General features: G+C 40.4%; 2 protein-coding genes across 4 annotated transcripts in view; both read right to left on the bottom strand.

The window, feature by feature from the left end:
• The window catches only part of CDK6 (cyclin dependent kinase 6), a 214,979-nt gene that overhangs the window by 88,334 nt on the left and 100,575 nt on the right, over window positions 1-26,070 (bottom strand). For all 3 annotated transcript variants that reach the window (XM_072964990.1, XM_072964992.1, XM_072964991.1), the window contains exon 4: window positions 24,595-24,762. In XM_072964990.1, the coding sequence (XP_072821091.1) occupies window positions 24,595-24,762 (168 nt within the window). The remainder of the gene's footprint in view (window positions 1-24,594; window positions 24,763-26,070) is intronic.
• LOC102541735 (large ribosomal subunit protein eL34-like) lies at window positions 10,225-10,651 on the bottom strand. The gene has a single exon (XM_072964994.1). The coding sequence runs from the start codon at window positions 10,611-10,613 to the stop codon at window positions 10,251-10,253; it is 363 nt and encodes a 120-aa protein (XP_072821095.1). The 5' UTR covers window positions 10,614-10,651; the 3' UTR covers window positions 10,225-10,250.

Genomic DNA, 26,070 nt, shown 5'->3' with positions numbered 1-26,070 from the left:
GCAGGGGTAATTCAGATGAGCCGGCCTCATCTGACGGTCTGTGCGCTGCACCAGTGTTCCCAGAGTCTGTCACGCACAATCACTGGCTTCAGCCTGTGGCCCTCTAAGTGAAAGGAGCAGATTTGTGGCAGCTTTCCAACCTGCATTCCTTTTAATTAGTCAACTTGTGGCCCAATGTTATAACAGATAAGTAACCTCTTAATATTCATGTAATTAATTAATTTTTTTCCTCATTCGCTTATAAGCCTTTGCATGGGGCAAAGAAAGCTTTTTCCTATATGGGCTCTGGTTTATGAAATAAGCATGTTACTATTACAAAGAACACTGGAGCCCATGTTTCAGTGATTCTCCATGAGGACAGTTCCAGAAACCGCACTGTGCTCACACCTATATTTTAAGCATACTATTTCTACATTTTAAATAGTAACTGAAATCTTTCTTGTGTATAAACTTGATATAGACAAGATGAATGATTCTGCCAGCTTCAACTGGGCTGGGAAGCCTCCCTTCCACTTTAACCGATAAACTAGTTTACCATCAGAAGATGGAAAGCTTATGCTTGTTTAAGATCCCCTGCAAAGCAAGGCTGACATTTAAAGTGGCCAGCAGTTCTCAAAGTACTAGGAAGTCTGTCTGCTCTAGATCTGGAATAAGTCAATAATTAAATTGCTGATGCTGTTAGCGATCCACACATGATGAACCCTTAAAAAGATCACTGCTTCCTATAAATACTCGTAATGTCCATGGTAACAGGAGTGAGGATGGCTTTCAAAGCTCAATATTTGAGCTCTTTCACCTATTTATGTTTCTCAATTAAATCAAATTCTCCCCTAAAGGCAGTAATAACATTTTTACCTCTGTTAGATCTTCATGGACAAAATACACGTGGGTGAAATACAGATACATCTGTACTACCTCATATACTCTTAAGCATCACTTCTCATGCAGCTTATGAGACAGTTACAACATCACTTCAACGATTCATTCATTTACTCATTCATTCATATATACACTATTGTGCCTACTATGTGACAAGCGCTGGCTCCCAGCTATAAAGATGATGTGAAGATGACTGAAGACACCGCAACTGCACTTGAAAGCTCACAGTTGAGCAAGGGAGGCAGACATGTAACTACCAGTTGCAGAAGCTCCTGTGCCAGGAAGAGGTACATGATTTAGGAGCGTTTGTTCAAATCCTGGCTCCTGTTTTGTGAGCTCTATCACCCTGGCTAAATATATTAGCCTCCTCATGCCTTTGTTTCCTCCCCTGCAAAATGGGGAAGTCATAGAACCTATTTCATAGAACAGGTGGAGAATTACATGATATGTCTATAAAGTACTCTGCAGGTGCTAGTTCTGGAAGTTTTGGCTATCAGCAAATGTTATATCTACACCGACTCAACAAAGGAGGGAAGGATGCAGGGCAGGGGTGTGTAGTGTTAGAGGCTTCAGAGAGGAGGTGCAAAGGCATGACTGGCAGAGAGAGCAGCTGGAGCAGGAAGGCTGAGAAGCATGAAACGGCATGGACCAGATCACAAAGAACGGTAAGTGCCATTTGTCGGAGCCTAGACTTTATCCCAAGGGGAATGGGAGGCACTGAGGAGTTTTACATCGGGAACACATGTCAGATCTGCATTTCTGAGACTGAATGTCCTGGTGACTGTGGAGGATGAAACTGGAGATGATCCTTGAGGCAGAGAGTTCAGTCAAAAGGTTGCAATGATCCAGCGGCACTGGGAGGAGGACCCACAGACTACCGTAGTGAAGGGAAGGGATGAATCAAGTGGAGCAGAAGGGGAGAGAAAGGAAATAGAGGATAAGTCCCAGGTTTCTGGCCTGGGTGACAGGGTAGACGGTAGGCCATTGACCAGAATGGGGACCCAGAAGGGAAATGACATGTAGGCTTGCTGCTTGTGAAGACATCCACTTGGACACACGGGTCTGGGGCTCAGGGGAGCGGACCAAGCTGGAAAGATGAGCTCTCTTCCTCCAGAAGTAGAGGAGGTTGCTGAGCCAGGGAGCACACAAAGGGTTGAACCCAGAGGGAAGACAGAGGAAGGCACTCTGCGAAGGAGTAAGGTAGGTAGGATGGAAAGCAGGAAACTGGTGTCATAGAAGCCAAGGTAGACATTTACAAGTAATAAAGAAGAGAGAGGCAGACGTGTACCAGAAGATGCTAAGCGAGGTGAGGGCTTTAGAACATCTACTACAGTAACATGGGGGGAGAAGGCTGCCTGTACGAATGTGAACGGTTAACAGCACCCCAAGAGGGGGCCACTCCAGTGTCTCCTCACATGAGGGAAAGTGTGATGGGGTGGAGGAGTGGAGGGTTAGTCAACTGCATTTAGAACAGCTTAGCTCTGCAATTAAAAAAAAAGACCATATGTACACATTGCTGGGGCCTTTCCCATGGCCTTGGGGGTGTGTGTGTGTGTGTCTGCAAGTGAGGGGCTCTGGAACTTAAAACCCATTAGGCACAGTAAGTCCACTTCTGATCATAAATAATTCCAGCTGAGCCTCCTTTAGTAATGAGTAATAACAGATTTTTTAAAAAAGTCTCTTTATGCTACATAATAATGATACTACTACTCATTTCACACACATACTGCAAATTTCAGAATGGGCAAAAGCACATTTTAAATGACCTCGTTTATCATCACAGTATCATTTACAGTTAAGCAATTAAGGCACAAAACAAGTAGTCTCAATCGTCTGAATAAAAACGTCCCATTTTTATGACATGAATGTGTCATGAAAAGAGTATGTGTTGAGTGTGTGAGTATGTACACAAGGAACTAATATTTTTAACATCTTGTTTATCTGGGAAGATGAATGAAGACTTAGATAAATAAAATTTCCCAGATTACTGAAGTTTCTCTCTTCAAGCTCTGAAAGTATATTACTTTAATCATTTAAATTTTTCCTTGTTTATGTCCTATTATCAATTGTCTTTTTTCCTGCTGTCACTGCTGCCTTGTTCTTCAGTCTAACTCCTTTCAGAGTTTCTGCTTCTAATACAGACTAGGCCTCAGATGGCTTCCTATTATACTTAAAAACGCATTCAGACACTTTTACCAGGGCTGAGGACTACCTCTCTGATCTCAGCCTTGACCCCTTTCTCTCCCACTCACTCTATATCAGTCACGCTGACCTTGCTATCTCTGTACAGTCCAAACTCCCTCCTGCTGTAGGACCCCTGAATCCACCATCCCCTCTGCCTGGAGTGCTCCATTTGGGACTTGGCCTGGTTCTGTCCCTCCCTTCCTTAGTAAGAGACCTTCTCTGACCAACCTGCTTATAAGTGTATGCCTGGTCTCTCATACTCTATCTCCTCAAGGTGCGTGGGAGAACTTGAAATTACAGTTGGCCCTCGTATCTGCGGTTCCCCATCTGCGGGTACTACGTATTTTATACAAGGGACTTGAGCATTCTCGGATTTTGGTATCCAGGTGGGACAGGGTGCTGGGGGGGTGGGGCGGGGTGATCTTGCAACCAATTCCCCTGAGAATACAAAGGGAGGCCTGTTTACTTCATTTGTTTATTTTTGTTTTATATTTATTTTATTTTATTTAATTTATTTAGGGGGGAAGTTATTCGGCTTATTTATTTATTTATTTATTTATTTATTTAATGGAGGTACTGGGGATTGAACCCAGGACCTTATGTGTGCCAAGCACTCGCTCTACCCCTGAGCTACACCCTCCCCCAGTTTACTTTTGATCCCATCCATCTTCCCTACAGGAGTGAGGAGAGATTTGATTTATCTCATCAATTTCTACACTCTCAATTCAGTTCCTGGCCAGTAGAAGGCACACAGCAAAAATGTAAGAAATCAAGTTAAATAAGAGTATGAGTCTAAATAACAGCCCATGGAGGGAAGTGCAAGGCTCTGAGGCTGTTCCAGCTGTTCCAGCGCTCACAGCCCTCCTCCCTCCTGTGTTTACACTCCTTCTAGCTCTATTCTTTTGCCTCCTTAGCCCTCTGTGCCCCTAAAGGTAACCATTATTCTAAATCTCGTGTTTTTCATTTCCCTGCTGTTAAAAAAAAGTTGGCTTTATCACACAAATATGCCTAGATAATATAATATTTAGTATTACCTGTTTCTGAAGTTTATAAAATTTCATATACTTTACAACTTTTTGTTTTACTCAACATTGTTTCTGATTCACCCATGTTATTGCCTACAGCTACAGTTCATTCATTTTCATTTTTACTGCTGAATAGTTCTGCTGTGGGGATATGCGAGTCGATTTAATCATTCTTTCGACAGAACATCTGGGATGTTTTCAGTTTTTTGCTATTACAAACAATGCTGCCGTGAATATTCCTGAATGTGACCAGTGCACATGTGCATGAATTTCTCTAAAGGATGTAATTAGGCATGGGACTGCAAGGTTTCATGGTATAAGCATGCTAAACTAGATAGTTGATGTCAAATTATTTTCCAAAGTAGTGTACCATTTTACATTCCGACAAGCAGGGGATCAAAATTTTAGGTGTTTCTTGAAAAGGCACAGAGTTAGTATTAGAAAAACGTTTTTAAAATTCAATCTACCATTCTCTATCTTTTAAGTGGTGAGTTTTGTACACTAACGTTTAATGTGATCAACAACTTATTTGGACATATTTACCCATTTATGTATTTGCCATTCTTTCTTGCATCTCAGACATTTCTTTTAAGATAGTTTTGTTCTTTTTGAAATCTGTCCTTTAGAAGTTCCTTTAGTAAAAAGGTGGCAGTAAACTCTCTTGGTTTTTGTGTATCTGAAAATGTCTTTATCTTATGAGTGTATTCTGGACTTGGAATCTACATATACACTTTGATAGTAATAAAATATCTGGAATAGTGGTTGTATTCCCGCTACAATATCCTATCAAAACAATCTATTCACCGAGTGGTCAACCATCTCCTCAGTGTCTGGTCCACACTGATGGTGCTAGGCATGCTTAGCCAAGAGTCATCATTACTGATCTAAGCAGCCTGAAAAAGACGGAAGTCCCATGACAAGTAAAGAGAGTGAAGGGCTCCATGTCGAGACTGAACTGGGCAGCTTCAGAAGTGCAATGGGAGTTCAGAGCAGGAAGTGTCTACAGAGAGCTGGATCCCAGTGAGATCATGTTGCAGAACCTCCTGAATTACATTTCCACACAACGCTGCTTCTGTGGCCAAACCACACCTTTACTCTGAATCGCAGAAAAGCCAGAGTACATTTTTTTCAGAAACAGTATCATGGTTTAATCTGAATCCTGAATCAGGCTCGAGGTAGATACGAGCAACACAAAGACAAACGTGCTTTAGAAAACCTAAATTAGAGAGTGAGAGATTGTATAAAAGGCCACACGCAAATTCCCTGAATGGCAGGCTGAATATGCCATTGGGTTATTAGCTTAGGCACCAACTTCTTTTGTGAATGGGGGGCATTCCTGCATGGCTTTGTAAAACAAAACAAGACAGTGCAGGTTATACAAGGGCTGGGCTGAAAGCCTCAGGAATGTCTTTTAACTAATATTTTTGGAAAGGCTAATAGCTGGAACAGGTCTTATGTGACACATCTTACTTAAGCAGACTATGGGAAAGAAGTGCATGTTATTTGTGACATTCATTCCTAATCCGTGGTTGGTACAATGAGTCACTTATTGACCAGGGAAGAATCTCACCTATCTGGGAAATGAAACTTTCTGAATATTAACTACTGAGCACCTAACCCCAACAGACAGCAATAACTGGTACATACAAAATGGTTTAGTCTAGAAATAAGATTAAAAGGCTCATTGTGACTACAGTAAGGAAAGGAATTTACTTTCATAATTTAGGAATTGTTCATTTTCAGTCATCTCCCTTCTTTCTACAGAGATTAAATATAGAACATGTTCTTCCTGAAAAAAATTTTTTCTTATCCTTCTACAGTTTGTCCTACAGGTGGTTAGGAAGAAAAGTACAATCATGCAGGTTTGTGCTGCAGGGTCAAAACTCCGTTTCTCGACTACCTGGCTGGCACGTGAAAGTAAGCAGGGAGTAAGGACTGAAGACACAGCCCTGATTTCTGAGATCTCACACTGGGAATTCTGCAACTGTTTGGATTTGCATATTCACTTTCTTATATTCAAAGACCAGTGTGTAACTCTTAGAAAGAATTCGTTTTATTTTTTTCCAAACTTCAGCACTGTTTACAGAACACTGATAGTGGAAAAGTTTCCTCAACATAACTAATCTCAGGAATACTAGGAACATTCTTCCTTTTGAGAAACACTTAAATAATAATGAAAAAGGAGAGAATGGTCTCCCTGAGGTGTTAGTAACCTAAATTCTAATATGAGTGGTCCCTAGGTAATAAATGGTTAGTAGTACGAAAATGGTTTAATTAGTCATACTCATTTCTGAACCTGTCTTCATGTTCAGATGCAAAGATGAATATTAGCGCTGTGTAATTCAGTTACAGGACTGTATCAAGTACTTACTCTTTTCATGTATTAATTTGGTTAATTCCCACAACAATCTTAAAGGGTAGGTACAGTTATTTTCTCCATTTTCACAAATAAGAACCACAGAGAAGGCTGAAGAATTTGTTTAAATTCACACAGCTGGTGAAGTAGCAAGATAAACCCCAAATAGAATGTCTGGTTCCAGAATCTGTCCCTTAAACAATGGGCTATGCCCTACTGCTTCTTGAATGAAGCAAGACTTCTAGGGAAAAAAATCTCTTTGCCTAGAGTTGAAATGGTAGAAGAGAGAAAGGAATATTCCAGGAACACTTGAATCAATTTAAGACTTCAAAAACAAGGTTGTCAAGAAGGAAGAGAGAAACAAGGGAAGAAATTCTAAGACAGGATCAATGGAGTCACTGTTTAAAGAAAAGAAAGGACTTATTCTCTTGGGAGGGTGTGAACTATTTATTCACCAATACATGATGAGATATAGAAAACACACACATGAACACACGGTAAACCAATGCGATATTAGAAAGAACCAGGCATACACTGTTCTAAATTCTGGTATCTTCTCAAATTCTTCCAATTTTACATCTGGTCTCAAGAAAGTGACAATGTTCTTTTACGAGAAACAGCCATTACCAAGTGCATCATTCTGGGGGAAGCAGGGCACACAGTGGTGATGGCATAATTTTTCCTTAGTTTTTTAAAAAAATTCTCAAACTCAACAGGCTCTTATTGGAATGATATCCAATACCTAATTTCTAAACTTGTCATTCCGTAGGAGTGGTAAGGGAAGAAAAGTGAAGGTCAGCAGCTGCAAGAAGAAAACACCTAATAAAAGGGTGAAAAAGTATTTCACACCTTTATTTATTGACATCTTTCTTTCAAACCCCACTTTGACTTTCTGGGTTTGTTATCATTTTTTTTTTTTAATGGATAAACAAGCTGCACCAAGAGAATGGAGGAGATAAACCGAGACCACACAAATTTGCCCATAATGAGTATACATTACTTTTATAATGGACATAAACATCTTAAAAGCACATCATCATTACCAATTATTATTTAGTGAGCATAATATATGTGACGCCCGGTTTCCTCCCTCAAGGTGCTTGTTGTCTAATGAAAATAGTAAATTACGGCATTTTGTGGCTGTTTACATGACATAACCCTCATTAGGGTTTAGTCATATAATGACCACATGTGAGCTATATAATTTGCTGGCTTTACCAAAAGCTGGATTATGGGAATGAAAAAGCAGAAACAGAAAGACAGGTGGCTAATTAGATAGAATATAACCATGTTATGGGTCTTTAGGCCCAATAAGCTAATCATTTAGGTCCTGATGAAAAGGTATATTTTTAGGAAAAGGCTCTGTTTAAAAGTGGAAAAAAAATATGATAGATTCATCTTAGTCACAATTGGGATAAACATTAAACCATTAGAAAATTTCTGATTCACACAGCTACCAGTGAGAGGTCTTATGCAGAGTCTACATTATACGATCTATTTCATTTCGAATGGCAATGTTCATCATGACAAGAGAAATTACTACATATACTTATATAGCTGCCAATAAAAATATTAATGGTTACATTGATATTGGCTTCTATGTCTTGGGCATGTTATTATCCACAACAGTGTAATATGAAGAGAATTATGACTGGAGATACTTATTCAATTTTATTTCTTGGTTTTTTTTCCAAAGGTAAATTTTATATCAGACTTTGGCATGCGATGTTTTCCCTGCTTTTCTCTGTATCTACATTGACAGTTTCTATCTCTTCTCTTTCCTGCCTTCACTCAGCCCCTCATCCTATATCTCTCTTGAAACAGCCTCCACACTGGTCTCCCTGCCAGCAATTTCTTAATTTATGCCCAACCATCCTATCAATTCATTCATCACACTGCATTAGAGTTATCTTTTAGAAAAAAAAAAAAAACAAACCTCCCAAAACAAAGTCTGATCATCTTCTCCCAAGACACCCTGCTGTCAACCTGTACTTCTTACTGTTCTGTGCATATGCTCTGCTCTTTCCCGATTCTGTACCTGGATCACACTTTTCTCCTTTGTCTGCAAACTCCTCCTCATTCTTGAAGACCTGGCTCAAAAATCACCTCCCCTGTGAAGCACTCCCTGACTCTCCCAGGTTGAACAATGCCTGCCTCCTAGATTCCCTTAAGTTTATTTCATAAGAGAAGTAAAGGCAACTTCAGATATATGTATACACATGCTTTTAAAAGTGACTAGTATTACTTAAAAACCATATCTAAATGTATTAACAACTAATAAACATATTAGTTAAGTATGGTCATACCTTATTTTATTGCGCTTCATACATACTGCATTTTTTAAAGTGGAAGTCTATGACCGCCCTGCATCGAGCAAGTCTGTTGGTGTCACTTTTCTAATAGCATTTGTTCAGTTCGTATCTCTGTGTCACGTTTTAGTATTTCTCGAAATACTTCAAACTTTTCATTATTCTATTTATTATTTTATATCTGTGACCCATGATCTCTGATTGCAAAAAGATTATATGACACACTGAAGGTGCAAATGATGGGTAACATTTTTTTAGCAATAAGGCATTTTAAAATTAAGATGTGTATGTTGTTTTTTAGACATAATGCTATTGCACACCTAATAACAGACTATAGTATAGTGTAAACATAACTTTAAGTGCATTGGGAGACCAAAAAATTCATGTGACTAGCTCTATAGTGATATTTGCTTTACTGCAGTGGTCGGGAACCAAACCCACAATATCTCTGAGGTATGCCTGTAATATAAATATTGATATAGTAACATATTGAAATAATACATTAATGACATGAATACCCTTTAAAAAGTAATTAGTTTAACAAATATTTCTTATTGCTTCATCATTTTAAAAGCTATCCTTAGCTTCTGGCACACCCAGTCAAGTTTGCATGTGAAGATGTTACCTGTAGATTCTTTGCAGATTGCTAGTGCCCGCCCCTTGGTGTTTGCTAATTACTGTTACCAAGGAACCTAAGGTATCACAGTCCTGGTGAGACTGGTAAGCACTGATTCTTAGCCTAATCAACATTCCCACAAAATTCTAAAGCTTTATGTCTGTAACATACATGGAGCACGAAGGAAAAAAGAACCATACTTCATAAAATATTTGATTAGACATCACTGGATATATCTGTGCACCTCTGAAAGGAACCAAGAGCATAAGTTTCTACCTATACAGCGGCCCTGCTGCCTTGGGGAATTTCCTAGATCAATGAAGGCCTGTCATTGTTGCTTGTCTACCAGCAGCCATTCCCCTTCTTCCTGACTAACATAACCTGATTTCCCTTGGGTAGCAAAAAAATGCTTACCTGTAGTGAGACTGGCCTGTGGGTAGGTATATGATCCAGTTCTGGGAGATGAAAGGTAAGTGAAAGTCTGAAGGGAGTTTTTGGAAAAGATCGTCTTCCCTGATCAAAAAGGCAGTGCCACCCTTTTTGGCCCCTGCTTGCTTGCTTAGACCACTGTGGTATGAGGATGTGATGCCTGAAGATGCAGCAGTCACCTTGAGACCACGAGGGAAAATATAATTCACTGAGGAGGGGAGAATGGAATTTTCCAAATAACAGCTTATAGGAATCAAGATGACACCAATGAGCAATTGCACTAATTGCAAAATTATTTACCTCTAGACTTCTTAGGTCAGATTTTAAAATTACTGTTATTCAAGATATAATTCATTGAGTATTCTGTACCTGTAACCAAACGCCTGCTGACACAAACAAATCCAGAGAAACCCCTGAGGAGTCCAGTTTTTTTTTTTTTACTCAAAAAAGCTTCATTTTTTAAATTTAGCTTTTTGACTCTGTGCTTGTGCTTTCAATACTTTCACAACGATTTTCTGCTCCTTAATAAGGAAAGCACGCCTGATCCTGTCACGGACACATTTAACACACATGGAACCACAATAAGCCCGGCTGACATGTTTTTTTGTTTTAGACAGTCTCATAAGGACTTCAGGTCTCACAGAGCGAACACCTCGAAGTCGGCATGGGTACACGCCACATGCAGATTTTGGTGCTTTCCCAACTTTCTTGGTATAAAGGTAAACAATTCTATTACCAGGGGTTTGGGACAGCCTAGTTTTGTTAGAGGATGTATTGTAGAACAGCCTATGACAGTATGTCAAACGCTGGACCATTCTGAATGCCTCTAGATACGGTCCTGGGAAGAGGAAAAAGGAAGGGCCGGCGAGGTCAAAGGCCAAATATGACTGCTGAGGAGTCCAGTTTTGGTGATTACTAGTTATAAAATTTTAAAAACAAACATGAAGCAGAGTTGCCTGGGGCGGGAGAAGCTAGTGGGTGACATTTTTGCTATGTTATGTTTCCGTTGCCCATGGGACACCATGTGGAGATGAAGGGAAGAGTGGGGTTGAGGGTCTGGTGCTCAGAGGGGACCCCAGGCAGAGCTGATGACTTGGATGCCTCTGTACAGACATGAAAGTTAAAGTCATGGTCCCTGGTGAAATCTGTTAAAAGGCTGAGGTGGGAACATTCAGGATGCTTTCTTCGTGGAGAGGAAGCTCAGGAAAGGCCAACAAAGGAGATCACCAGAGACACTCAGAAGAGATGAGGCAGAAAGCTCAATCACACTGTTACAAGGAGAGGAGGAAAAGAGAAATCCTTTGGGAGAACAATTTGGCATCATCAGATTTTGAAATGTGCATACCTATTAAAACAATAATGAAATACTACAACATACTTACTAGAAGGGTGGAGATTTAAAACACAGACACCACCAAATGCTGGTGAGGATGTGGAGCAACAGGAACTCTCATTCATTGCTGGGTGGCGGGGATGCAAAATGTTACAGCTACTTTGGAAGACAATTTGACAGTTTCTTATAAAGCTAAACATAAAAAAGAAAAAGATGTGTATACTCTTCATCTTTTGTCTTGGTAATATCATTGCTTGAAACTTACCCTACAAAAATATTAGTATTTGGGTGAAAAGATACAAGCTCGAGGATGTTCACTGCAGCCCCAAAGAGAAACCACCCAAAGGTTCATTCTAGGAGATTGGGTAAAAATATTATGTATATTCACACACTGAAGGTAAGAAAAAGAATAAACAGGCTGCATGTTAGATGTGGAAGAACACGTAAGGTAAATTAAACAGAAAAAAGGAAACAAAAAAACCCCAAACAAACAATGGATGGATACCTGTGTGGATACTATGTGCGTGGGTGAGCAGGTACAAACAAACACACACACACATACACACACACATCCCACATACAAACAGAAAAAGATATGAAAGTTCATTCACCAAACTGTTGATAGTGTTTCTTTTTTTCCTTAGAGGAAAGATTATTAAGAAGTTTCTCTTCTCATTTTTTTACTTATCTAAAATATTTGAATTTTTGAATAATGTTAGCAACTTTAAAAGAATGCAGATTTAAAAAAACTAATTAAAGAAAGATGAGGGTTTAAAGAAAGGGACTGGATTCATGGATACAAATGTTACAAAGGGAAATGCAGAATAAATTGCAAAAAAATGCCTGTAGAAAATGTGGTGAAATAATATCGTACAAATAGGGCTCTTTCTCTCCAAAAACTGTCTTCTTATATCAAACTTCTAAAAATAAAATTACAGAGCATCCATTTAAAGCAACTGATGAATATATTTTTCTTAAATATGATAGGACAATATTTGTGAACTATAATCAATACTGAGAAAATCTGATTCCTTTAAAAACAGGAGCACATGAACCAATGAAAAAGAAGCCTGATGGAAAATACAATCTGGATTATACTGCAGGTATGGGAACAGAACCATGGCATTTAAATGTAGTATTTCAGTTCCACGTTCTTAAGTCAAGGAACCTGATAGAAATAAAAACAGAATAATAGATGTGAAGAAAAGACAAAGATTATATTCTGACTAACTGTAACATTACTAAATAAAGTTCAAACTTGAAGACTCTTTCCTCACTTCAAATGGACTGCTTACTCAATCTTGTCAAAATCCTAAATGTGCTACATTTTTAACCTCAACTTGCCAGTTAAAGTCACGAGGATATTGGCCAATTTGTGTCTGGGTACAAAAGGAACAAATGAACCAATAGGGACACTATCATATGATAGCTGCTATATTAGAGGCAAATCAAAAGTGCGTAAAAGAAGTGCCTAATTTTATCCTAGACAGTCAGGCCAACTTCACGGAGGACAGGGCATTTGCCCTGAGTCTTGAAGAATGAATAGGAGTTTGTTAGGCTGAGAAGCGGAAAAGGTAGTTTAAGCAGAGAAAAGAAGGTCTAATGGCATGGAGGCACAAAATCTGATGGCACATGGAGGGAAGGTATAGTTCAAGTGGTAGAGCGCATGCTTAGCATGCAAAAGGGCCTGGGTTCAGTCCCCAGTCCCTTCTTTAAAAATAAGCAAACCTAATTACCTCTGCCAAAATAAAATATTTAAATAGTACAATAATAAATAAGTAAAATATTTTAAAAATCTAATGGCATGTCATTTCAAGCAAGAGGAAAGAGGTCTGGAGTGGCAAGACCAAGGGGTTGTGTGGATGCGTTTGAGGTGGGTGGGAAAGAGAAAGCTTAGGAGCAGACTGCTGCGTTCCAGAGCTCAGAGTACACAGACTTTTTAACCTGTGGCCAAAGGGGAGTTGGTGGCAACTTTGACTCCTTCTTCATCTCCCTAAGCCGGCTGGTTTCCCACGGCTGGTCCACGCTACGTGGCCCCTCCCACAGCTCCTTTCAATAAGCCAGTCTTGTCTTTCCAGGAAAAAGGAAATCTGCTTTTCTGACTAACTGTAGCATCTACTCTGGGAAAGTGGGATTTTACAGTCAAGTAAAGACATTTTCATGTATATATGTGAAGAACTTCATTTCTGGAATCTATTTCATATCCTTCACAGTAACTTTTTCCATTCTTTAGAAGGTTTTAGTTGTAATTTTTCTAATTGGCTTTTTTTAAACTAGTAAAAGCTAGTTTTCTGGAACTAGGTTACAGACTGACTTTGGCCCATTTAACAAGGTCAGACTGTTTATTCTTGACAGAATTCTTTCCCACTGTAAAAAGGTACTTTTAAATGCCACATTCCAAGAGCAGTGCCAGTAAGCCACTGAAGCATATTTTCCCACAAGAACTGATACCATGTGCGGCCCCCACCTCACTGAAATCACCCAGTGTTACATAAGGTGCAGATAGTCATCCACGTCATGGCCAAATCTATCAACTGTGTTCAGAAAACATGTCCATACATTTCAAAGCATTGTAGCCTTTAAAAAGTAATTAATCAAAATAAAAATGCGAGAGAAGAAAGGGAAGGATAGCTTTAGAAATTAAAAAGATGTATTTTAAAATGGCAGAATAGAAATCTTATAACTTTATGTTAGTCCCCAAACCTAGAAGCAGTAGAGATTTTTCTCCCTTATTCTGGGGCTTTTATGGTTGAGTTGTTAAATTTACAGCCCCACTTTCAGATTCTGCCAGCCTTCAAAATAAATATATGAGCAGTGCTAAAGTAAATTCTCCTACGCTTTCCCCTTCCTTCTTTTGGATGTTTCCCTGAGACCTGAAGGTAGATTATTTCTCCACAGCCAACTGTGAAGTTTAACATTCAAATTTATGAGGGACTTAAAAACCATCAGTATCCTCACAGAGCTTGGGTGCAAGGATGTCACCCACCCTGGGTTTCAATCCCTAGAGGAAAGGAATACAGGAGCAACAAGAGGAATTGTTCAGCAGCTCAAAGAGCACCGTTGAGAAACAAATGTGAAATATTGGCACTAAGGTCAGTGCAACATGAAAGAAAATCCAGCATGACAAAGCAATTGTATAAAAGTCTGAGCCGAAGTTTTGGAGAAACCTCTTCAGATTAACAGAAACATGTACCAAATCTTCCCACGGACCCAGGTGGGTTAACTCAAATGACTGAAAGATACAAAAATGCAAACATTTTCAACCTTTTCCTGTGACACTATGGTTCCTCCAAAGATTCCCAAAAGGTCTTAATTTTTAATTAAAACATACCATACAGAAAATGTAAGCACACAAGCTGGGGAGGTGTATGAAGGCTTGTGATCTCGAATACGGAGGAATGAAGCACAATCATTATCTCAAGGTTAGGACTCCTGCCCAGACAGAAATTCAGAATGTAACTGCTACTCCCTCAGAGCTCAAGTTACTACCAGAGAGTGACGTGGGCAACTGGGAAGATTAGCTGAAAGATGCAACTAAAGCAAACAAATAAACAAAATCTTTAGATGCTTATAAATGATGATGCAATGACCCCCCTCAGCAACATGGAAAAAGCAGAGTTGGAAAAAATGTGTATTCATCGAATCATTTATGAAAGCAGGAAGCTGTGAAAGAACTTAATTAAATTTAAAGAGTAGTGAGAAATCTGATGGTGTTCGAAGACAAGGAATATGCATTTATGTGTGAGAGTGAGAGGGCAGAGGGGTAGGCTGCGGCTACCCTGCAAAAAAAAAACAAAAAACACCCTCTGCATTCAACGCTACACAGTTGGAATTCACTCTTTAGGCACTGGAGAACCATGAGGATTCATTTCATTCATTCACCATGTATTCAGCAAGTACCTACCATGTGCCAGGAAGGCACTGTGTGAAACACTAAAATAGTACAACACTGGAATTGAGTGAATAAAAATGGCTATGTCCAATGTGACAGACTTTCAATAACATATCTCAGCTTAGGAACTTGCACTATGAGACTCTCAAAGCCCAAGCAAAATGAAGATGCTGCCACCTCTCCCTTCCTTACAAGGAAACAAGCAGTGACATCTGTAAAACACAAGAAGCGTGCATATCCAAAGAATTAAAGAGGACATAAAAATCTAAGTTATAGAAACAATGTTTTATATTCAATTCCAAGGACCGTGTCTCACACTCTGCTGAATCAACATGACACTTGAGTTAAATAAAGTTAGGGGAGATGGAATTATCTCAGCAAATACAGTTTGACAGACTAGCCCCTGACCAAGCACAGAAGGCGTATTCTCGTAAGAATGTTAAATGTAAGAGGCAACACATTTTTTTCCATCTTCTGGATCCCTGAGAAACGCTTTGCCTGCAACACCTCTCAAAAGCATTTGGTCTCGTCAACTTTAATCCAATGTTTGGTCTTTATACCCAAACCTGGCCTCAAGCTTCTGGTTGTGAATGGCATCGTACAGGGTGTCAGGAGGAAGGACTATAAACAACCAGGTGGCAGTCGGACCCTGTCTACATCATACCTTGGTAGGACGTAAGCTGGCTGAACAGATATATCGAGGAAGCAAAGAACATCCTGTCCTTTCTCTGAGTAAAACATCCTCCAAGCAGTAGCGTTACAGTTAAACTGTTTCTGTCCAGAACTAATTCACAACAGTGACCACTTACGAAGGAGCTAGAATTAGGTGAATCAAATGAATGTCTATCTTTTAGAAACAAGGAAAGCAGTCATTTGATGAGTTTCATGGGTATTCTTGGTGCAGCTAAATACCCACTGGCACACGCACACGCACACCTACAGCAGCGTCCTGCACGGCCTGGAAAACATTATCTTTCTTCGTGGAAGCAGTTCTCACAGTGCTCATCCACTGTGTTTGCCTCCACTGCAGAGGCAGGGTCAACCTATCTGATGGTAACTCCAAATGTGTTTTACTGCCACTGAGAATGCGTAACGGAGGCTCTGGATGGGTTTTCATGTTTGTCTTGGCTCTGACATTTTCCACGTACCCAGCCCTGGGAATCCTAAAGAAAACGTGTCCTGTTCCCAGCCCTGTGCACTGCCCCATTGTGCTCCACTTCCCCCACTGCTGAAAGTGAAAACGAAACCGGCACAAACCCTCCATTGTTAGCTATGAAATATGTACTGGCAACTGGAAGTTTTCACAAAACAGACCTGGTTGTGTCATGGCAGGGAGAGGTCGCGCGGGGAGGGAGTTACGGGAGCCTTTCCGGCTTCAGAGGTGTGTCCTGCACTTTTGCTGGGGTGCCGAGGTGACGGGGCTTTGGGTTTTTTCCATTATATTCGGTTCATGCTCTTGGTTTGATTTACTCAGTATGCGCTGGCAGCGTCTGCAGGCTTCTGTGGGAGCAGCTCGGCTGCCCAAGCCGAGGCACAAACCCTGCCAGGTCTCCATAGTAAATACAACACGCACGGAGAGGAAACAAGCATAAACAATTTATTTTCTCCTGTAAAAGATGACATTGTTCTCTGATCTCTGGTCCTGCTTCACTTTGTCAGCCTGGGGGTTGCCAACTGGGTGCCCTTCCAAACACAAACAGAAAATAAGCACAGGCTGCACGGCGTGCACATCCGTGGGGCCACGTCCACGCGGGTTCTGAGAGGAGGAGGCTGGTGATCTCAGAGGAGAGTCTCACATCTCGGCGTGGGTGGGCAGGGAGGGCTTTCCTGACCCCCCAGCCCGTGAGGGTTTCTGAGTCACAGGGCTTCATAGAACTGTGTCTTTTTCCTTTACTGCACTTATCTTTGTTTCTAACTGTGCATTTCTTTGTGCAACTATCTGATTAAGATGTGCCTCCCCATTTTGATTATGAGCTCCATGAGAGCCAAGACCTTGTCCATTTCTGTTCACCATGGACCCTCGGGTTCATGGCCAGTGCTTAGCACATGGACAGTGATCAATATTTGTTCACTGAATGCCACAACTCCATTTCACTAATAATCTATCCTAGGATTATCAAAAAGTTTCTGAATCCACAAAATTCCTTTAGTGTTTACTAAACAGTACCAACATTGGAGTTAGAGTAGAAAATCATCTATTTTGCCAGAAGTCTAAGAAGGGGATGATGTAAGCAATTTGATTTTTGGTAATACTTGTAGTATTAAATAAATGAGTCATCTTAAATAAGGCAATTTTGGGAATCTCATCAGTTTCATACAAAAAAAAATTTCCGAGTGAATTTTTGTGATTTGTAGAGCTGTCAAATAAAAGCCTTCCCATGTTTCCTATTTACTTGTTATTTTTGGTTACTTCTACAGAGCAGAAGCTGTTCTCAATATGTCTTTTAATATGAGAGATGATATGGGAGAAAAGAACTTTGGAGAAGGGGAAAGCAATTCACTTAGTGAGATTTTCATTGTCACTAAAAAGATAGGAGAATAGTCTCACTTCCATTATGATACAAGGTGGCAATTTTCTCCAAACTGGGCTAGCCATGCACATTTGGAGGAAAAATGCTAATCCTCCCCTTTGTCTAATGATGGTATAAAGGCCCGCCAAATACACTGAAAAGTCACTGTAATACTGTTCACTGCACAGCAGACGTTGGTTTACGGCAAGCCAATCCTGGACTTCACCCCAACATGTGAAACTACTGAAGCACCAAAAGGAATGACCTCATTTTAAGGTGTAGACTTCTCTCTGACCACAGGTGGCTTCACGGTGGCTGTCCTGCAGAGTGACTGGCTCTAACTGCATAGGTGTTGACAATTACATCTGAGTACAAAAACACCAACCCTGGCACTGCCCTGGGTGGCCCTCACAGTGGTCTGGTGCAGTACAGTGAGTGCAGCACGATGAGTGAACCCTTGTGATTAGGCACTTGGGTGATTTCAAGACAGCAGACACACACAGGAGTGAATCGAGAGAATGCTCGATTTTTCCTAAGCAATGATACATTTACGAGATGTTCCAGTGTGCACAACTGTGGCAGAAGTTTTATTCTGAGGTCTACATTAAAAATAAGTTAACCAGGAAGTACAAGTTCACGCCTCAGTGTCCCCTATTGTGTCAAAATGTGACATAAGCTTTCCCAGAAAGACTACTGCCCTGTGTTTGTGGTGTTTGGAGAGAAGAGGAGCCTCACCTAACTTTTACAGTTCACCCTTAAGGCCTTGGGGTCCTTTATTTGGCAGGGACAGCTGGTTTAGTGAGTAATACACTATTTTTGGAAGATAAGCTTAGACAGTTTGAAAATGTTAAGTTTGGGCACAGTGTTTAACCCCGGAACTGCACCTTAAAAACCAGTAGAGTAATAGAAAGTTCCATTGGCCAGGTGCCCACTGAAATTTATAAAGAATTCCAGAAAACACTTGAGGGTGAGCAGGTCTGTTAAGACAGTCGCTTGACCTGGGGGGCCCAGAGACCCTTTCAGGGTGCCCATGAGGTGAAAACTTGTCATAGTGACACTAAGACTTTACTTGGCTTTTTTAACCAATGAATGGAAAGCAGATGCCCATGAGAACCTAGATGTTTTACTAAAGAGATCCATGTCAGTTTCTAATGTATTCATGAGTTACCATGAAGATGACTATATACAAAAAAGGTGACATGAGCTAGTTGTTTTTTACTTACAGTTTCAGCGAGACTTAAAATATATTTTAAGAAGGACTGTTGAATATCTGTGGAATCTCCAGATACCCTTTGTAGAACCCCAGAGTTCCACAGAACACAGTTTAATACCCTCTGCAGTACTAGGTGCCAAGTGGGGAGAAGAGGAAGGGGGTGGGGTTGACGGGCGAGAGCCAGAATATAAACATTACTATTCTCCAAGGCATTTACAATCTATTGGTGAACTAGGACTTAACCTGTTACAAACTGCCTGCCCGAGTCTCAGTTTCTCCACTTTCAAAATGAGACAGTTGATAAGGAGTTCCCAAATCACCAAATATAATGGCAACAGTATCACCCTGCACACTGTATGGGTCAGTTTAGAAAAAAAATTATAAGAATTTTGTCTCAAAAAAGAGAATTGAAGACTTGCTCCCTCCCTGAACTGCTGTTCATAGTGCAAGGTGATGATCAGTCATCATCGGGCTGCTGCTGACCAGCCAGGCTCTGCTCCTGAGACTCTCCGGGTCAGACCTGGGTGCACGATCGGGGATGACCGACCTGCCCACGGAAAGGTTGGTCTCCATCTCCCTTTCATCCTGACAGACTAAAATGAGTTGCATCATACACTGCATCTAACGTGGGAAGAACTAGAAATGTTGACTTTAGAATGACTTTCAGTATAATTTTAGTTAGTTGGAGAGTCATTTTCTTGAATAAGCATATATAGGCAGACCTCAGAGATATGCTGGATTGGGTTCCAGACCATGCAGTAAAATGAACATGGCAACAAGGAGAATTCCATACATTTTTTTGGTTTCCCAGTGCCTATAAAAGTTGTGCTTACACTATACTATAGTCCATTAAGACTGCAATAGCATTATGTCTAAAAAGACCAATGTACATGCCTTAATTAAAAATACTTCATTGCTAAAAAGTCCTGCCTTCAGCAGCTCATAATCTTTATGAAATAGTAACATCAAAGATCTCTGATCGCAGATCACCACAGCAAATATAATAATGAACAAGTATGGAATATTGCTAGAATTACCAAAATGTGACAAAGACATGAAGTGAGCAAATGCTGTTGGAAAATGGAGCCAATAGACTTGCTCCACACAGGGCTGCCCCAAGATGTCAATTTGTAAAAAAGGAGTATCTAATTTCCAGAATATATAAACAGTTCATACAACTTAATAACAACACCACCAACAAAAACCCAATCCAAAAATGGGCAGAAGACCTAAATAAGCAATTCTCCAGTGAAGACATACAGATGGCCAAGAGGCACATGAAAAAATGCTCAATATTGCTAGTTATCAGAGAAATACAAATCAAAACTACAATGAGGTATCACCCCACACCAGTCAGAATGGCCATCATTCAAAAGTCTACAAACGATAAATGCTGGAGAGGATGTGGAGAAAAGGGAACTCTCCTACACTGTTGGTGGGAATGTAGTTTGGTGCAGCCTTATGGAAAACAGTACAGAGATTCCTCAAAAAACTAAAAATAGACTTACCATATGATCAAGCAATCCCATATATCCAGAGGCAACTCTAATTCTAAAAGATATGCACCCCGATGTTCATAGCAGCACTATATACAATAGCCAAGACATGGAAGCAACCTAAATGCCCATCAACAGATGACTGGATAAAGAAGTTGTGGTATATTTATACAATGGAATACTACTCTGCAATAAAAAATTAAATAATGTCATTTGTAGCAACATGGATGGACCTGGAGATCATCATTCTAAGTGAAGTAAGCCAGAAAGAGAAAGAAAAATATATAATATCACTCATATGTGGAATATAAGAAAAGGAAAAGAGGACACTAACAAACTCATCTACAAAACAGAAACAGACTCGCAGACATAGTAAACAATCTTATGGTTACTGGGGGAAAGAGGGTGGGAAGGGATAAATTTTGGAGTTTGAGATTTGCAAAGGTTAACGACTATATAAAAAATAGATAAAAAACAAATTTCTTCTGTATAGCACAGGGAACTATATTCAATATCTTGTAATAACCTTTAATGAAAAAGAATATGAAACTGAATATATGTATATATATATGCATAATTAAGACACTGTGCTGTATACCAGAAATTGACAATTGTAACTGACTGTACTTCAATTTAAAAAAATGCAGTATCTGCTAAATGCAATAAAGAAAACTGCAATGAAATGAGCTAGGTGTGTATTCTTGAAACACACCTGACACTGAGATTACATAACTGCACAAGCCATGGTTCTTACATGTCACTTCTGTGCCATGGAAGGAAGCTCCCTATAACCTGTTCTCTGGTTTTCCATGAATGCAGTATTTTAACACAGGTCACAGGTGTCGATTTTCATGGGTTCAGAGAAACTCTTCTGATAAGAAGAAACCATGTCATGCAGGCACTAGGTATAAGGGGCCCCACTTCTCTCCACAGTCTCCACTCCTCCCTGCACCACAAGGGGCCTCATGCACATGCCTATGGCCACTCCAGTCCACGTGTCCCCACTCTGCCTGAAGTCTGCAAACTGCTGCCCCTTAGGCTTGGGGTGAACACACAGGCGCACAATCTGCTGTTAGGAGGAAGGAATGAGAAGAGCCCATGCGGTTCCCGTTTAGTCAGGGAATTCCACAGTCCTGAGTGTTGCTGGGGAGGGTGGGGGTCTCGGGCTCTGTGTGTCTCCTTGCGCCCTGGGTTCTGTGCCCCATCAAGGGAGGTATGACTGGAGCAGGGTCAGCGCAGGCTCCTCTAACGCATAGGACCCAAGCCAGGGGCCCCTCTTGCCTGGGTCTAAGGCATTCACTGTAGCCACCCACATCTTGATTCTATAACCTTTAAAGAAATAGGTATAAACAACCCTTCCTCTGCATGAGTACATGGGCATACCTGACTGGATACTGAGCAGCAAGAATCCAATACTTCCTTCCATGCGGGAGGCACCTGGTTAAGGGCACTTAACCCTCCCTTATCAGACAAAGACAAGCCAAGTCATCTGGCCCTATGTTACACCAACTACTGCTACAACTGGAGTCCAGACTTATGAGGACTGTCCTAAATTAATTTCTACCCGGAAAGCCAACTCCTTCAAGGAACTTACAGCCTGAAAAATAAAATCCCCAAATAATTACAAACAAGATAGAAAGCAGCATTATGTTTGTTTTTGTTTTTGTTTTTTGTGGGGGTAGGATTAGGCTTGTTTGTTTGTCTGTCTGTCTATTTAATGGAGGCACTGGGGATTGAACCCAGGACTTTGTGCATGCTAAGCCTGCATTCTACTACTGAGCTATGCCCTCCCCCTAGAAAGCAGCATTATGAAATTTATTAATAAGATGTTACTCTAGAAATAATGAGGGAGGAAGCTGGGATTACTTTCTGCAGGGGGTACCAGAAGGGGACATTTGAGTCAGGCTTTGGAAGATAAGTAATATATTAGCGTTTCTCATGGCTACAAAATGTTAGTTTTGAATCAGTTAACTTGTGATTTCTTTAACATTCCACGAATCAAGTTGATTCCCAGTTCCTGTATGACATAACCCACTAAAAAATTTGTATTTCCAGGAAGTAGACTGTAGTCTTTTTCTCTTCAAGAAATACAAAAAATAAATACCAGTTCGGTCTGAAAAACCTGTGATTTCAAGCCTTCATATGTCACCATGTGTGTGTAAACCAATGTATCCCTATAGAAATGCATTTTTCCTTAAATAGAAAAATATAAAACAGTGGGAAATTTTTTTAATGCAGCACCCTACAGAAATCATAGCTTTTATTACTGACATTAAATTCCAACTCTTGTTCTTCCAAATTACGTCTGAATTTGCTCCAGTGTCTCTCCCAGTTGCCAGTATCTTTTACTTTATGGCACCAAAAGAAATGTAGAGTATGCAGTACAAACTAGATACTGAAAAATCACGAATTTATGATTGCTTTCCCCTTTTCTGTATGAAATCATTTGTCTACCTTTTCCTGTCTGAACATATCAACTTTCAGCAAGAATGGAATGTTAATTGGTGTTACACACAAGCTGGGCTATCGTTCCTCAAATTTAATAAGGAAAAAAAAATCAAAACAAACCCAACTGGGTTTCCTGTTTTTATTTATGGTTTTTAGTGCCCAGTTGGGGGGATCTCAGTTATGGCTCATCCTTCCCTCAATTACCATGCCCAAGGAGAGCAGTTCCTTCCATCTGCTCTGCTGATGACTGTCCGCATCACAAAACCTATTCAAGCTTCTCCCTAGGGCCCTGAAACAACACGGAAACTACTTCCTAGGGAAGCTGCAGCCTACCTCACCCTTCCCACTGGGGAAACACACGGACTCAGCCCTTTCTGGTGTGATTATATAAGAACACAAGGTCTCACTTGACCCAACCCAAATCAGAAATGTAGTCTTTAAACACCATCTTGTGCCCTGTCTTCTCAAAAGTGTCGGTGTAGGCTGGGCAAAGAGGAAACAAGAATTTCTCTTTCAACAATGGTGACACATTCTAAGGAATCCTCTGTAACAATTCTAATGCCCTAGGTAAGGTATATAATGTTGGGAAAGTATGTGGTCTTACATGTCCGGGGTCTAGTATCTATATCTCGGGGGGGAAGCAGAATACTTTTGCAAATTGAATGTTTTTCTAAGGCAAGTTATCTCTCTCAGAGAATTTCCAACTCCCCTCCTGAATTTCTACTTCTCAGCTGAGGCATTACTGGAATTAGGGGAAACAATTCTTTGTTGCACAGAATATTAGGCTCCTTGCAGCCACCCCCATCCTCCAAGATGTTACGATGACCAAAGATGCTGTCATACCTTTCTTAACAACGCTCCCCACCAGGGCAGTGCTGCCCTTGACCGAGAACCACTGAGAGATTAAAGACTGACTATATGTGGAAAATGACATATTGACCCAGGAGGGTTCTTTTACTTAAGGCTTAATCTAATACTCTGAGGGCAATCTTTGTAGTCTTCATGAAATTAAAAGGGATACTTCACATTAACTTCCTGCCTCAACTAAGTAGCACCGCAAAGGGACATTCCCTGACTTAAAAAAAAATCTATGCATGAATTCACTGCATGTAAAACAGGTCCTTCAAAGACAAAGGGTGATAGTGCCTACTCCCAGGCTCCTCTTTGTATATTCTGGGTGCAGAATTTCACAAAAATTCATCTCAGAAACAATGAACTATAAGGAGAAACAGAAGCTAACGAGGCCAGTAGCTATTATGGTTTTGTGTTGGAATGAGACAAAAAAACAGACTATTATAACTGTCATTCTTTGCCAAAGTAGAGTCCTTGGGTTTACTCTTTGTATTTTGGCTTGGATGAAGCCTTCACCCGGCAGGGTGGTGCTACTTATTCATGGATCATCCAAGTTCACTGTAAATTTAATTTCTTCTGCACAGTCGGCACCACAGCTTCAGAGCAGTGCTTCTTCCACACATCTGTGCAGGTATGCAGCTGTTTCTCAAGCTGGGATACAGGTCAACATTCCTGGTGCTCTCTCCTCCCTGACCTTGAGCTGTGTCTCCCCAGACACTATATATGCAGCTCTGAAAACAGTGGTTATGGCAAAGAGCCATATGGCAAAACGGTTTGGAAACTTGTAACTGATTCCTTTCTAGTGGCTAAGATGCAACAGTCTATTTCTGCAACGGGTTCTGTCCACATTGTTGTGGACATGTGTGCCCGGATGTGTCTGCAGTTGTAAGGAAAATGCTTTCCCCCACCCTTTGCTATATAAAAAGAGCAAAGACGTTCTGTCCACCAACTGACCGCAGGCAGTAATAACATTAAGGGCATGGAATGGGTGCAGTTTGTCATTCAAAACAGGAAACATAAGTTTAATGAAAGAACAGCACTTTCTCACTCACCACGGAGGTAAGAGCCATCTGAAAACTGTAGATGCGGGCAAGGCCGAAGTCAGCCAGTTTTATTTGTCCACTGCTGGTCACCAGAATGTTCTGTGGTTTTAGATCACGATGCACTACTCGGTGAGAATGAAGAAAGTCCAGACCTCGGAGAAGCTGAAACATCATATCCTAAATAAAACCAAAAAAGAAAATCAGTACACGGTCAAAAACAAATTCAACACGTTGAATCTTCAGCACTGAGAAGAGTGCTTGGCACACAAAAAAGCATTCGATAAATAGTTGCTGAATGAATGAAGTTGTCTCCGTTCCTACTGCCCTACTCTCCCATTCTCAAGATCACTACAAAAATTTTCACTCTTGACCTGTAGTTTACTAAGAAAGGACAATTTAAAAATAGTTTCAGATGGCATAAGAAATATTCTGGAAGGATATATACCAAACTGGTGTCCATGGTTAATGATGGGGAGAAGTAGTAATTGGTGAGAGAGGGGCCCTTTTTACTTCATATGCTTTGCTATGATTTATTTCAATAATGTTACTTCAACAATTAAAATCCAGTAAGTGAGAATAATACAAACGGTAGTTCTTACTATTTTTACAGCACCTAATACTAAGCAATCACTATGTGGCAAGCACTGTTCTAAACACTTTCTGCTTAGTAACTCACTTAATCCACACTGCAACGTTGAGGTAGATAATATTATTAACCCATTTTACAGGTCAAGAAACTGATACCCGGTAGGTGTACGTAATTAGCCCAAAGTAACACCACTAGCAAGAGACAGAGTCCTGATCTAAACCACAGTTCAGGAAAAATGGACTCAAATACCCAATGCCTTCCTTTATTAGATCAATGATCGAATGAGTATATAAAACCAGGTAAGCCGTTTACCTTCACCAAGCCTCAGTTTTCCTGTCTGTAAAAACAGGAAAGTACCAAAACCTACTTCACAGGATCATTGTAAAGCATTCAGCACAGCAATAAGCATCCAATAAGCAATTACTTAAGTATTAAGTAAGCAGGGAGAAGGGGGGCATTCGGAAAATAAACCAATGCCACATCTTTTTCTAATTTTAGAACTGATAAAATCAGATACAAGATTTAAAACACAGAAACAGTGTCTGAAAGTAGGAATTTAAGATCTTGACCATGACATGATCCTCTGAAATCTGGGGTCCGTAAGACTGACCTACCTTCCCCCCAAAATATTGTAAGAAGAGTGCGTACAAGGGAAGACGAAATAATTTTGTTCATCTAAGGGTAAGAGAAATGATTAGGCAGAACCAGGGGCTTCAGAGCTGATGGGGCCATGAGGACACTTCTGTTCATCAGCTGGACCACATTAGGTTATTGGTTTACAGTACTGGTTCTTCCTTCAGGGTTGGGAGTTCTGTCTTCACATCCTGGCTTATTTAAAACCAAAGCCTTAGTTTCTCATCTCTAAAAAGGAGAGAATAGTGTTTATTTTCGTCATA

Source organism: Vicugna pacos, chromosome 7 (assembly GCF_048564905.1).
Source record: "Vicugna pacos chromosome 7, VicPac4, whole genome shotgun sequence".
In the NCBI taxonomy this organism is placed as follows: domain Eukaryota; kingdom Metazoa; phylum Chordata; class Mammalia; order Artiodactyla; family Camelidae; genus Vicugna; species Vicugna pacos.
Note: the sequence above shows the minus strand (reverse complement) of the source record. Positions and strands in the feature narration are given on the sequence as shown.